At 45.1% G+C, this 15,220-nt stretch overlaps 1 protein-coding gene across 1 annotated transcript; it reads right to left on the bottom strand.

The window, feature by feature from the left end:
• Positions 1–465: 465 nt before the first annotated feature.
• Positions 466–2,252, bottom strand: LOC107403159 (NAC transcription factor). Its single transcript, NM_001321437.1, has 3 exons — positions 1,914–2,252; positions 1,518–1,810; positions 466–1,423 (listed from the first exon to the last, which is right to left on the bottom strand). Exons 1-3 carry the CDS (start codon positions 2,077–2,079, stop codon positions 926–928), a joined length of 957 nt encoding a protein of 318 aa, NP_001308366.1. The 5' UTR covers positions 2,080–2,252; the 3' UTR covers positions 466–925.
• Positions 2,253–15,220: the final 12,968 nt, after the last annotated feature.

The raw sequence follows: 15,220 nt of genomic DNA, 5'->3' as shown, positions 1-15,220 counted from the left end.
CCAATCCATCGCCCTCTCCTCCCTCTCCGCGCACGGCCGCACCGTTTGGCGTGACGACAGCAAAGAAACACCGTGTCGTAACGGCCAAACACTAGCTAAACACAAAAAGTCACAAACACTAGCTAGCTAGCTAGCTACATTAGCCACATTAGCTAGCTACATTAGCCGGCACCCGACCCGGTGGGCGTGCGCGTGGCCCGCCGCCGCAAGCATCGTCGTTGCTTGCTGAGGAAAGCAAGCGAGCCATGCATGCCTGATTATTTGGCGCTGGCAAGCAAGATCACAGGCCTGCCTGACGGGCGATGAGATCATGCCTTTTGGCCGATATGGATTTCGGAATGGTAATGGGATCGACGACCGCGTACACGAACGTACGTCATGCATGTGTCCATGCATCATCATCAGCTGCTCATCACACCTACCTGATGGGTGGTCAGATAATCAATCCGTCTGGACGAATGAATAACCAACCAATTAATCAACAGCATATATAGTATGTTTCATCCATTTTTCTCATCACTCAACGACGACGACGACGACTCCTACCTATTATTATGTACACAATGCGTGCTTCAATCCTGTCGACCAGAGGCAACGACACGCGCGCGGTTACACACTACTGCTAGCTGTTCTAATTACTCAGTACGTAGCTAGCTACTGAAGATTAGCCAACTAACCAATCATCACAAACCACACCGCCGGCGAGGTCTCGACACATCTTCGTCAGACAGACCTCGTCCATGCCAATCGGCGCGGCCGGCCTTTCCTTCCACTCTTCTGCGTCTAATAACAGGTTAATATATCCAATCAACCAACTAATCAATCCATCCGCCCGGCAAACCGATGGACCCAAATTAAATAGGGACTAAATGGAACTAATTACGTATAGTACTAGTGTCCGGCCGGCCGGTCGATCCCAGCCTAACTAGACCTTCCACATGTTCATGTTGTAGTAGTCCTCCATGAAGCCGCCGTCCAGCTGGAGCAGCTCGTCCACATGCTGGAGCTGGAACATGTCCGCGCCCGGCGTCTCGCGCGACGGGCTCAGCACCATCGCCGGCGCCGGCGCCTCCGCCTTGCAGTGCCTCCGTATGGCCTGCTGCTGGTGCTGGTACGGGCTGTTGCTCGGCGCGGGCAGCTGCGGCTGCGGCTCCGCCTTGGTGGCTTGTTGGTACCCGCCGCTGTCGTCGTTCGTCGTCGTGGTCGTCCCCGCCGCGGCGAAGAGGGAGCCGGCGGCGTACGTTGTCGAGTCGACGAGCGGGGGCAGGTCGTCGGCGTTGTCGAGCACCAGGTCGTCGAGGAAGGCCAGCGAGTCGCTGCGCTCCATGCCCACGGACACGGCGTGCGGCGGCGGCGCCATTTGTTGTTGCCCAGCCTTGCCCGCCAAGTCTTTGTTGATCACCTTACACACAGCCCATTCGTCCTGCACGCGACGCAAACACAACACTGCACGTTGAAAACAACCTCCATGGCTCCATCCATCCATCCATCCATCCATCCATCACGGGTTACCTCACCTTGGCCCCGCGGTGGAGGTTGTGCGGCAGGCTGCCCTCGAGGCGGTACTCGTGCATGACCCACGGCGTCTTGCCTCCGCGCGGCGCGCGGCCCGTGTAGAAGACGAGCGTCTTCTTCATGCCGACGAGCACGCGGCGGGGACTACTGCTACTGCCGCGGAAGATCTCCTTGTCCTTCCCCGTGGCCTTCCAGTACCCGCTGGCGGTGGCGCGGTTGGTGCGCATCCCCGTCGGGTACTTGCGGTCCTTGTGGCAGAAGAAGAACCACTCCTTCTCGCCCATCTTAGCCTTGCCTGCATGCAGAGGAGAGGCGGAGGAGCATATTATATGAACCAACCACGCACGGAGCGGAGGAGGTAGAGGTAGGCTGCTAGCAGCTAGCTTAGCTTAGCTTACTTGGGAGATCCCACGGCTCGATCTTGTTGAGGTCGGCGTCGGCGATGACGACGCAGGAGAAGCGGCTGTCCAGCGCCTTGTGGGTCAGGTAGTGCGACACCACCTCCTCGTCGGTGGGGTGGAAGCGGAACCCCGGCGGGAGATCCAGCCGCGACGACGATGCCATCTGGCTCTGCCTCCAACCAACCAAAGAACTTGTCACTTGCGCAAGCTTAGCTTAGCTTAGCTTAGCTTAGCACGGCGTGGCCACAGCCACTGACGGAGGAGGAGGAGGAGAGAGGCAGGCGGCGGCGACCAATTCCTTCCTTCTCCGCCGGCGGTACGTGTGAATGGTGGAAGGGGATTGGGTTTAGGAGAAGCGAAAGTGGGAGGAGCCTGGGGGTCTCTTTATATAGCAACTCCAGTGTCGTGCTGGGGAAGACAGCTTCCCGCGGAAGCTCCCCGCCCCTAGCACTAGCAGTTACTAGTAATTAGCAGCTCTTCCGGCCGCGTGTAATTAGCTGGAGTACTTATTATATATAATCCCCGCGTGTCTTAATGCTACTACTAATTACTGATGCCGCCGGCGCGCGCTTTTTACCGCACCAGCAGCACATGCATGAGGCGGTGGTCTTCGTCTTCGTCTGCGTCGGGTCGTCGGCTGGAGCTAGCCTCATGACCTGAATCCTGATCCATCCTGCCAAGTTGGCTCGCTCGTTCGTTTTTTAAAACCCTGATGAGGAGGAGTTCTCGCCTCGCCCGGAGTTGAATTCCAAAGCTTCCCAACGAACGTGCTCATCTTCGCGGCGAGAAAAATTCAACACACGACTTGAAATCGGCTGAATCGCATGCAGCGTCCTCCACATAATTCTAACAGCCAACTTGCATTGCCCCCCTTTTTTATTATTTTTGGTGCGCTGGCGATGATTCAGCCGTGCGATGCAGACATGATTTTTTTTTAACCTGTGCTAGGCTGCTGCTCGACTCGTCTGAAAGATACGTTACCGGCCAGTAACTAACAGCGAGGTTTTAACGTGTAGCGGAAAAACCATTAATTGTTTATATGGCTACGTCTACGTACAGCTGATGAGAGGACTTTACAAATGCGAATGGCTCCTCTATTTCGTCCCACGGTTAGCATATCAATAAAACGCTTCTTTTGCCACACAAAAGCCGGCCTAAATCCAAATTCAAATGTAAAATAGTTTTCTCGAATGGATGAAAGGTGTGTAGTGTTAATTCCATTAGACAAGCCTCCGCGCTTAGGCCGATGGTCACGCCAGTTGACTTAGCGCATATCAATGAAGTCTCTCTCTCTCTTTTTGTTACACCAAAGCGTAAATTCAAAGTCAAAGATTTTTTTTAAATGGATAACAAGTGAAATCTTAAAGCCATTAGACATGCCTCTATTTAGGTCGACGGCTATGCAGGTTGCCATAACAATAAAGCTCTTAGGGAGTTTTGTACTGAGTCTAAACCGATTTGATTTATCTAGATCAGTCCTGGATTTATTTTTAACGCATGAATCTTGAAGGATACGTCTTGGTTAAAGACACAATATATACAAACCCTCCTTTATCATACTCTCTCTCTATATATCGTGTTGTTTGTCATGTCTCCCAGTGACGATGGCATCGTTATATATAGGTGTCCTTATCCATTCAATAAACACAGCAAACAGGCTTATATTATATAGTGTGTGATTATATTTGTTTATGGAGACGAGGCAGAAACATTCAACTCAACCTTGCTGCTGACACATTCTTAACTGATACTCCATTCGAAGATGCAGTGCTCGCTAAGAAAAGCTGTCATCGGGGTCGTTATGTGACGCCATGCACGAAATTCTTCTTGCATTGCGTCACTCATGACAGGATTATTGGCGTGTGCATGTGTTGTATGCCTTGTCAGCTCCGGACAGAACAGAACCTACGAAGTCCTTATTAGGCTAAAATTATTTGACTCATTGAGCAATAAGAACAACACTTACTTTGGAATGCATCGAGAGTACTACCTTCTATAGAAAATGTTGCAGTAGATTATTACCGCCGCACTGCAGTGTAAAACTAGGTAGAAGGTTCGTCGAGAGAGAGAGAGATAGTAGAATGTGTGGTCAACTGTGAGTGATGGATGGATCAGGTCGATGATTATCGGTTTCCAGAAGCGCGGACAACAAGTCCTGCTCATAATTCCATTCCGATCCATTCCATTCCTCGACAGCAACACTGTACCTGCCGTCGCCATTATCATACCCATGCCTATATGCCCTAATGTATATAGTATAAAATTGGCAATGTGACATATTAAACTGATACATGAGGAAGATTCCGTGGAAATGTTTTACTCCAATGCAAAGGCCGGCCGGACAAGGATTTTAAAATTCGGGCAGGACTTTGGTTGGTTTTTGTGGCTTGGCATGATCTCGATCGGATACCAGAGAGAGAGAGAGACAGAGAGAGAAAGGATAGCCAGAATTTGCTTGAACCCAAAGGGCAGGAACACGAACACTACAGAGACACGGGAGGGGAAGAATATATGGCGGGTGAATAAGCCTTCCTCTCTACGTCGTCGTTCGTAGTCCTAGTACTAGGCGTAAAGTTTTTTTTTCCCTCCCTCCATCCCTCTCTCTCTCCTAGTATAATAAAGGATAGTGTAGTGATCGTGCACCACCGCCCATTATTGCCTTTGCTTTCCTTGACCGGATGATGCATGCATGATTGGCCCCCTTTTCTCCTCCGATCCTTGACTCCTGACTCCTGAGCAAAGGTGTTCCTTTTCAAAGGCTGCATGGTATGAGCAGACAGACACCCATGCATCATTCCCGAGGAAAGCGTCTACATACTACATACTCCCTCTACCTCCTGCACGTCCAAATTATAAGGTTGTCTTACCGTTACTCCTAAATTTTCCCCCCTATATCACTTTTCCCCCCTATTTTTTCATCTCCCGCAGCGGTCCCCCCTAAATACTCCTCCTATACCCCACTACCACTATAAAATATCATTTTCTATACCAACTATCAATTTTTTATCTGCTAACAATTACTCGTGGACCCACAACACAGTGTTTAGGGTGATGAACAGTGACACGCTATATCTGGGGGGAGAGAGAAGGGGACCGACACGTAGGGGGCGCTATAGGGGGCACCGCTGCGGCCATAGGGTGCCCCCTACGCGCCCCATGCAAGGGGAGGGGGATCGCTAGGGTGTACCGCTGCGCACAGCCTTAGATTGTATTTCCGTGGGTCGTGTAAAATAGAAGACACGATACTGTAGATAATATTGTTTGCTGAGTAAAATTTTAAAGTGATAAGATAAAAGATTAGATAGGAGAGCTACCGGAGACGGTCTAAGGGATACGAACTAGTAGCTTTACCTAGATGAGTTTAGTATTGGTGCAAACTAGATGTCTTTAGCTCTAGATAGCTTAGAAAAGTTCTATAAGAAGTTTGGACCAAAACCCATTTATATTGTTTCTAAAGTTCAATATGTTAGAGGGCTTTTAGAGGCATTGAACCCCAAGTTTCATGAACATCAAATCAATGGTGATGGTTCGACACCTCCACGTTATCATCTAGAAGGAGCTTCATCGTCCGGCCTTGTGAACAATAGTGTCCGACCAATGGTTATGGGACCATTGGTCTATGCAAATAGTCTAGAGAGTTTCAGAATTAGTGATTAATAGAGAGTTTCAGAATTAGTGATTAAAAAAACTAAGGGGTAAAATCACAATTACAAGGTGCGAGAAGGGTATAATCATAACTAACCCTAAACATCAACATTTTCCAGGGTTAATTGTGATTATACCCTTCTCTTACCTTTCAATTGTGATTTTACCCCTCGTTTTTTTAATCACAAATTCTGATTTTCACTAACGGTATTAAGAAAGAGGAGCAAACAACAACTTCGTTTTTAAAACAGATGTGTAAAAACACAAAGTAGAAAAACAAGGGGTAAAATCACAATTGCTATGCCGGAGAAGGGTACAATCACAATTGCCCCTAATATATATTATTTATATAGTCAATTACTTTCATACCCCTGATTATAGATTTCATTTCAGTTTTCAAAGAATATAAGATAGGTTAAGGATGAACTAGTTCTAAGTGTCATTTAGGATTGTTCTAAGTATCGTTTAGCATTAAAAGACACTAATAATATTTAGGATTTTGTTTTTCTTTTGACCGTACTATAAAGAGACATGAACTAGTAACTTTACCTAGATTAGTTTAATGAGTTTAGTGTGGTGCAAACTAGTTGCCTTGAGCTCTAGATAGCTCAGAAGAGTTCTAAAAGAAGTTTGGACCAAAACCCATTTATATTGTTTCTAAAGTTCAATATGTTAGAAGGATTTTAGAGGTATCGAACCCCAAGTTTCATGAACATCGGACCGATGGTGATGGTTCGACACCTCCATGTTATCAGCTAGAAGGAGCTTGATCATCAGACTTTGTGAACAATAGAGTGTCCGACCAATGGCTATGGGACCATTGATCTATGCAAATAGTATAGAGAGTTTCAAGGTGTGTCACACTGATTCAACGGTAGGCATCAGACCATACAACACAACTTTAGCAGATATGATTCTTTCTACATGGTTGTCAAACCCTACAAATAGTGGTAGCATTGGATCGTATGAATAGTGGTATCATCAGACCAATTGTTTACAATTCGATAATCTTTTTAATATGTGACTAGAAAGGGTTTCACGAGCGTCAGATTGGTCCAATGGTGAATGTTGGATCATGTGCTCGCTATAGTAACTCAAACGACTTAGTGTCGGACCCTATGAGCAGTGGTAGTATCATAACAATGGGTTACAGTCTGACATTTCTGTTTAGTGACTAGACATGATTTCTTAAGCGTTAGACTCGTCTGGCAGTGAACGTTAGATCATACGTTCATTGTAGTAACTCAGGCTAGTTCTAACACATGAAGTATACGATTATCGTTGTTTGTCGTTAGACTATGTGAATTGGTTCGTCGCTATAGCATCGGAAGGTCTGGTGGTCACAAAATTTCCCAAATTTACTATAATGACTAGTTGGAAGTTATAAAGACTCCACCAACTAGTTCATACTAGAGCTATTGTCCATTTTAATAGTTGATGTAACCTATTTGGAGTGTGAGAAAAAGCATTTCCCTAGTGAGGGATTTGAGAGTTGGAAATCGCTTGATTAGCGACTTTATTAGTTCATAGATAGTAATTAGAGTGTAGCCATGGATATCATTGATCTCGCTAGAGTCAAGGGAGGCTATGTGTACTTAACTACACTTAGGCCCGACATCATATTTAGTGTGTGTGTGTGTGTATGTGTGCTGAATTTTAAGGTAATCCTAATGAAGCTCACTTAAGTGCCACAAAAAGAATCCTTAGGTACCTAAAGCACACACACCACACATTAGCCTTTAATATTCCAAAGGAGGTAGTTTTTTTAACTTGTTGGCTATTTCAATTTACATTATGTAAGATGTAAAACTGATAAGAGAAGTACCACCAGAGAATGTCATATTCTTGGTAGATCACTAGTATCATGGAGTTCAAAAGGAACAAAATAGTGTTGACTTCTCCACCGTCTGTTGGAGCTAGATAACCTGGGTGTAACATGGACCAGAAATGACAAGAAATGGCAAGTTAGCAAAATAAAAGAACCATGAATAACATGTCTTTTCTGACCTAACCCCCGTGAATAGTCACGTCTTGTGTTTCTGCCTCGATCGACCCTCAATCCCTGCCTCGCCTTACCTCTGATGGTCTGAAGGGTTGGAGTACAAAGCTATCCCCTATAGAGTTTGCCTCGCCCGACCTTTCGGGACCGAAATTTATGGGATCAGGCCGATGACGACGAGTCAGGCTCTGACATAGACGTGTGGTTCGAAATGACAGCACATGAGTTGGTATACGGGCTGTGACATTAGGGATAGTGTGAATGACCATTCTGGGAAAGACACGAACAAGTGTGTGTTGCCTGTATGGAAGCTAACCATGGCTAAGAAGTCAACCTAATACATGGTGTAGAATACGACAAGGCATAGCATCATGGCATGAGGGAATGTAGTAGCATGACAGAGGGGACAACATCATCAAGAGGAGTCTATCGGCTCACATGAATCATGGAAGACGAGTAATACCACAAGGCTGGCCGCCCCCATCCATTCCGTCTAACCCCTAGGTTCATGTAACAGGACCCCATTCTCGTTGGTCTATAAAAGGAAGGGGAGGACCATGATTGAAGGCAATGGGCAACAACTTGTACAGGTAGCCAACACCTGTTACTGCACCGAGCACCTCACTCCACACGTACTCCACAACAAGGCTTGGGCATCGACCCCTCCATTGACCAAGTTTGTAATCCATCCCTGTTAAAGATATAGTGCATGGTGACACAAGTTACTTGACTAGATGTATGGACTTTCGGCCTAAACCAGTATTGTCGAGGATTAGACCCTCAAGGTCCTAAGGGCCATGGATCAATAGGTAGGTTGGGCCTAATTAATTCATCGCAAATCAATTAAGAAATTGTCACGCCCGTAGGATGACCCCCATGCCGAGTGAAGTGGTCGAGCGAGGAAGAGGAAGGCGGAGAGGGTCGGACAAATATGACAAAAAATGCACTCGAGTGTGTCTTGCATGCCCTTTAGACTGGTCACGTTGTCAGTCCTGCGTATGCCACATTAACTATGTCGATCGGGGATATATCGCAAACAATATCGGTCCTCCCCATACTCATGATTTACGGGTCCTAGGCCTGAGACCCGCTCACGACCTATGGATCCTTGGCCCAAGACCCCTGACGTCCTACGACCCTGCACGACGACAAGAGAGAAGACAAGTGGACGGGCTACAAAGGCATTGTTTCACTAGTGCTAGTTTTAATCTTATTTGGCAATGACGTGAATATTTAGATTTGTTCGTTTCAAGTACACATATGCCATCATGTTCATGCTTTATTTTTGATTAAATTGAAACTAAATATTCTAATTTATCCACCATTTGCCATAGCTTTGATTATATCACCGGATAAGGGCACTTTCTATCACATGGAAACCCTAACCATACAAAGACAAGCCACGGAAAGGGAAAGTGTATTCCTAGGGCATTTTAGTCACACACACATCCTAGCCATTTGATTATCTTTTTTTGCACCTTGAGCAAACCACCATATTTGTGCAACTATTAGCAGCATGTCAAACTCTACCACACCTATGGCAGATTTTACGCACGGTGACGCGCGCGCTGATGCCACCACCGGTGCCAACTCCTATTGGCACACTCTGCCGCACAAGGAAAACGACGTTCGGTTCAGTTCATCATTATTCGTCAAAACTACTGCAACCATATGTCTATCTGACTTTCTTCCCACACATCAGCTGACCAAAAACACCACACAAGCCAGGTTCCACGCCATCCCGGGCATGCATTCTCGTGCCTGCAACAAGTCAACAGCGCCACGCACCCACACGCTAATTCAGACACCATTATATTAGGCAGACCATCATTTTTTATGGCTCGTCTAGAGTTAGAAACACCGGTTTCATCCACATGGAACTAGGGCTGCTTGAGCTCCAAATTTTACGTTATATAATTTAAGAACCAGATCGGATTAATACCTCATTTTGAATTAAGATTAATTAAGAGCCCTAACAATTTGTGAAGAAATATTTGGTATGATCCATTACCACCCCTACATGGAACAAGATGATTCTTAGTTCTTATATTATGGGATTTACCCGTATAAATAATTAAATAGTTTTTTAAGATTTATATGAAATAAAGTATATGTTATTTATACCACTATACAATTCATCAGTTTAAACTTTGCAAAACCACACAACCAAATCACCCCACACCCATAACCTCCACTAAATCCATTAAACAAATTACACCCAGACTTAACACACCATCAAAACCAACGGTTCAGATCGCTAGATAACCCTCTATCCCTTACTCAAATCCAATAGACAATATTATTTGGATCTTCCCTCAGACCTCTTCCCTCCACCTCCCCCACAACTCTGTCGCCCCCTCCCCCTCCCATTCACTCGTGTCGCCGCCGCTATCGACCCCTCCCCTCCTCAGGATCTTAGCATTAACACAACCTATGTGCTAGTGGGTTAGTAATATATGAGATTTTGGTAGGACGTTAACTCAATTTATATGATTAGATTTTGTCTGTCTATATGAAAATGTTAAAAAAGGCGCATCGAGAAAAATGGGCTTGAGACTCACTTGATGTCATTCCTTAATTAGTGATAACTTGTTCTATGTGATTAGAGATCTCGTGAACTAGAATGATGAAACGAGCTAGTGCTTGACTGATGGAGAAATCCCTTATAATAAGTTCTATATCGTTAGAGTTGCACATTTCTCCTATATTGTATGGCATGTTGATTAAACTTTTAATATAGCTTAAGTGTCTTACTTAACCAGGGATGTTCTCCTATAGAACATTCTAGAAGAAATACACCTATATGAGTTCGACCCCTAGTCATAGTCTATGGGGATATGGGTAATCTCTAAAAATTTATGAAATGACTGAAAATGAGACTTACGTTCTTAAATACTTATCGTCTGTTAGTTTATTTTTAAACTAAAACGTAATAAATAAAAAAGAATGAAAGCAGTACTAGAAAAGGGAAGAAGCAAGTCAAGATAATCTCACCAATTCGGCAGCATGCATGCCACAAGGCACGGACGCACGGTGCAAGTCCCAAGGTTAGCCTAATCACCCACCGCCTACTCTTGCTCAAAATATAGAGTAGATTAATTGCTCGAGTTCGACCATGCCTCGCGCCAATTATACGGCCGTCCTTTTGAAACGATTCTGAATAGGAATCCTGCTTCCAAAAGAAAGGATTCTGATAGGGCCACCTCGTCATGTTTTTTTCTCGGCCGCCGGATCCGATAGTGAAAGGAACGGCGCGGCGGCAGGTGCATGCGGTCCGGCGTGCGGCGGTCTCGAGATACCCGCCGCCGCCGCCGCCGCCATGCATCGTGTGCCGATGGAGCGAACAGGGACTAGCTCGATCGCCAAAAAAATATACTCACCGCAGTCCACATGCACGATATGCATGCTGCGCCGGTGGGGACGGTGAGAGTCACATGACAGATAATTGTGATGTGCAAAGGACACATGATATGATGCTTAGACTGTCTTCAACGCTTGCCCCTAGCTCCTCCCCATTGCATGTAGGGGCTACAGGGTGACACTAAGGGGCTGTTTGGTTTGATGCCTAACTTGCCATACTTTGCCTAACTTTTCTGCCTAAGGTTAGTTCTTCAATTCGAACGACTAACCTTGGGCAAAGTGTGGCACATTTAGCCACGAACCAAACAGCCCCTAAAGCTTACATCGCTTGCCCCTAGCGCCTCCCCTATCTGTGAAACTGCTGGTGTCGGGAATAGTTAGGGGTGGACACTTTTTTACCATAAACCGAAAACCGAACCGAACCGAAATTTTGGTTTTTCGGTAGTTCGGTTCGGTTTTTGTATCTAAGAAGTTTGATTTTCGGTATCGTAATCGGTTTTCACCGTATACCGAACCGAAATACCAAAAAAACCGAATACCAAACTTTATCGATTTTCAAATTTGACTATTAGATTATGTGAACTAAATGTGTGATACAATTAAATTATTATTCACTTATTTGTATGTGATGTATGATGTATCTCTAAATATTTGTGCCTATATAATTTTTATTTTTAAAATTATGTGTAATCTATCATGTAAACTTGTTGTATGTATGTCTTGAGTATAAGTTTGGTATTCGGGTTTTACCGAAAAACCAAAGTAAAAAACCGAAACCGAATTTCTCGGTTTTTTATTTTCTAGAAAACCGATCGGTTTCTAATGTATGAAGAACCGAAGTTTAGAAAAAAAAACCGAATGCCCAGCCCTAGGAATAGTACACCGCTATATCTAGCGGTAGCACAAGCGCCCCCCTTGTCTCGGTGCACAGAAGTATTTATTAGTTGGAAAAAAATTGATAATAGATGGTGAATAGGTATGGAAAATGGTATTTTATGATTATAGTGGGGTATAGGAGAAGGATTTAGGGGGAACCGCTGTACAGAGTGGAGATATATGGGGAAGAGAACGCTGACGTGGCACGTGAGTGAGATATAGGGGGAGAAATTTAGGGGTAACCGCTGAACACAGTCTTAGGGCATCTACAACGTGAGCACTTGAAAGTGTTTTCTAAATGTAAGAGGGATAACTAAGAGACTATAAAATCTTGAGTACGTATATAGATAAAAAATGCAGTCAAGATATAATACGTATATAGAGCCGTATAGAGATTGACTCTTCGTGAAGTGTTCGTCTTTATGCATCTTTTAAAACATCTAGAGCTAATAATTAGCCAGCTAAATTAATAGTTAGATGTGAGCTAACTAATAATTACTATGATATTAGTTGATAATGTTTGGAATCTAATAAGTAATTTTTAGTAACTAATTATTAGTACAACGTCGTCTCGGGACTCAGTCCAGCGTGCTTGCGATATCCATCCATGCTACTACTAAAGGGCCAAATATAATAATAGGCTGTATTCTAAAGTAGAAAAAAGAAGAATTATAATAGACAAAATAATTAACTAAGAAATAAAATTGACGAGAGAAATATGTAAGCTATAGATATACCAACTATTGTATAAGACCGAATTTTTTGTATTTTAGCCCTTAAACTGAAGTAAAATCACGTTTAGACCTAAAAAAATTTTAAATGCAGTTTTGTACCCTTTGCTCGGCGCCACAGGCTGTGGCGCCGAGGTAACACATCTCGGCGCCACAGGTTGTGGCGCCGAGCTTCGTGACGTGGCCGTCCCGCGTGGCACCTAGCTCGGCGCCACAGATCTTGGCGCCGAGCTAGGAAAAATCCGCAAACACCCTTCTCTCTGCGCGTTTCTTGTCTTCTCGGCTCAATCCAATTCACGCCGCTTACGAACTCGCCGCCGCCCACAAAATCTCGCCGCCGCCGCCTGCCATCGGGTCGCCGCCGCCGCCTGCCCCAGCTCCGGCTGGCCGCCGCACGGCCGCCCCGGCCCAGGCCCGCCGCGAGCTCCGCCCGAGAGCACCGCCCGAGCACCGCCGGCCGCCCGAGCTCCGCCGCCCGAGCCCCGCCGCGAGCTCCGCCCGAGCTCCGCCGCCCGGAGTCCGATCGGCCACCGCCCGCTCCGGCCCCGGTACCTCTCGCCCCCAGTGCGACCAGTTTTTTTTTAATTTCTTAGTTTGTAAATTAGTAGTAATTAGTTAGGTATCCACTTATTTATTGTTTAGTAATTAGTTAGATATTTTGTTGTTAGTGTTTATTAAAATAGTTAGCTAGTTTGTTGCGTAGTATATTGTTAGTGTTTAGTAAATTCTTAGTGATTATATAGTTATCATTTTGTTTAGCGCATTGATATTATATGTTTTCTGTGTTGGCAACCATCGTGTTGTCGTTTATTCGCAGGTTCTATAAACATCACTTTACAGGGGAGGTGCTGCCAAATTTTTTACTGACAATTGGTTTTTTTGTACGTAGGTGTTCGTCCGACTTGACCTTCTCCACCGTTAGCTGGAGTCGTACGCGTTCTCAGGTATACATAGTATTTCGTACATTATTTATAGATTATGTAATTTCGTTTGATGTGTTCATTTAATATTTACTGTATAGTTATTAGTTAATATATATTTATTACTTAGTAAGTTAGTAGGCTTAAGTATGTAGCCATTATTGAGTTAGTAATCCATTTTTGCAATAGATGGACAGCCTAGTAACACTATACCATGGAGGAAGGGTGGAGATAGATGCTTATGGGAGTGTTACTTTTGATGGTATGAAGATCGTGACCATGTTGTTCGTTGAAAGACCAACTTTTGACCAGCTTTTGGCTCGAGCTTGTGAGGAGATTAGTTGCGACATAAACGACCCTAGAATATCAATTCAGGGTTTGTTGTCCCATATTACATATGGAACAGTTGTCCGACGGTTGATCTCCATTACCTCAGAAGATGATTGGGTGATATATTTAAAAATTGTGAAGACGATGGTTCCACCATGTTTGGATGTGGTTGTTCAAAAGTTACCTGTTAGTCAATGCGAAGGTCCAGTCGGGTTATCTCCACAAATGCCAAATGCATCTCGTATTGAAGCTCCTTTGGTAGAGCTTCATGAAGAAGTCGTTGTTGTGCCCGATGCTCAATCGGGTCCGCACGAGTATGGGATTTCTCGTCCTATTCCCGGCGTTTGTGGGGCTTCTAATGCGGTGGTACCCCCCCAAGAGATCCCATTGACCCAGGATCCAGTTGACGATCATCCTAGTAAGTGTCTTCGACACATTGTTCGTATCCATCATTATTTCGTTTGATTAGACTTTTTAATGTGGTTTTTCTTGCTCCGACCCGATGCAGGATCTCCACATATCAATAATGCTGATGTTCAGATTGATGTGCCTGTGTCATATAATATGGACAACATATGCAGGGCATCGAATAGTGTTGATGTTCAGATTGAGGATGAGGAGGAGCCATATGAGGCTGCACGGGCCGTAGATTCTGATGATGACCGTCCGGTTCAAGAAATGACCGAGCAAGAAATTAAACTCATAAGACGTTTGTGTCCGGAGCGAGACCCTGCAGTACATGAATTTAGCAGTTTAAGTCATTCCACCCGTGCGTATGCTGAAGGACGTGACGATGAACTGCTAGAGGCTCCGGATAACGCCGATAGCATTGAGATTAAGGTTGGCTTACTTTTCAAGGATCTGCCTACACTGAGACGATGGCTACAGGAATATTCTGTGAACCGGAAGAGGCCGTTCAAGGTGAGACATTCGTATGCACAGCGTCGTTACACTGTTGTGTGCGAGGTGCCAGAATGTAATTGGAGGGTATGTGCCCGAAGGCAGAAGGACACCGGAAAGTTTAAGATCACCAAAATTGTAGGTCCACACACTTGTGCCCAGACAGAGCTGAGCTCTAAGCATCGTCAGTTGACATCTACCCTGATTGCGAAAAGGATATTGGGGATATTGAAGGGTCAGCCAAACTTGAAGGTGAAGTCAATTATGACCATGACTTCGGAGCTGTTTGGTTACAGGATCAAATATGGGAAAGCATGGAGGGCAAAGCAGCGGGCATGGAAGATGATATACGGGGATTGGGAGGAGGGTTATGAGAAGTTACCAGCATTGTTCAATGCAATGAAAGCAAAAAACCCAGGCATGCATTACGAGTACATCCCCAAACCTAATGAATGGAGGAACGACAAAGAGATATTTTATCGTGCTTTCTGGTGTTTCTCGCAGTGCGTAGAGGCCTTCAGGCATTGTCGTCCCGTGCTCTCT

This window comes from Zea mays, chromosome 7 (genome assembly GCF_902167145.1).
Source record: "Zea mays cultivar B73 chromosome 7, Zm-B73-REFERENCE-NAM-5.0, whole genome shotgun sequence".
In the NCBI taxonomy this organism is placed as follows: domain Eukaryota; kingdom Viridiplantae; phylum Streptophyta; class Magnoliopsida; order Poales; family Poaceae; genus Zea; species Zea mays.
This window is presented reverse-complemented; position numbering and strand designations above follow the sequence as displayed.

Bases quoted from the DNA above. Each gene is read 5' to 3' on its own strand.
- LOC107403159 (NM_001321437.1), bottom strand. From the start codon at position 2,079: ATGGCATCGTCGTCGCGGCTGGATCTCCCGCCGGGGTTCCGCTTCCAC. The intron at 1,811-1,913 runs GTAAGCTAAGCT...CTCTGCATGCAG, and splicing joins CGAGCCGTGGGATCTCCCAA to GCAAGGCTAAGATGGGCGAG. The intron at 1,424-1,517 runs GTGAGGTAACCC...CGTCGCGTGCAG, and splicing joins ACCTCCACCGCGGGGCCAAG to GACGAATGGGCTGTGTGTAA.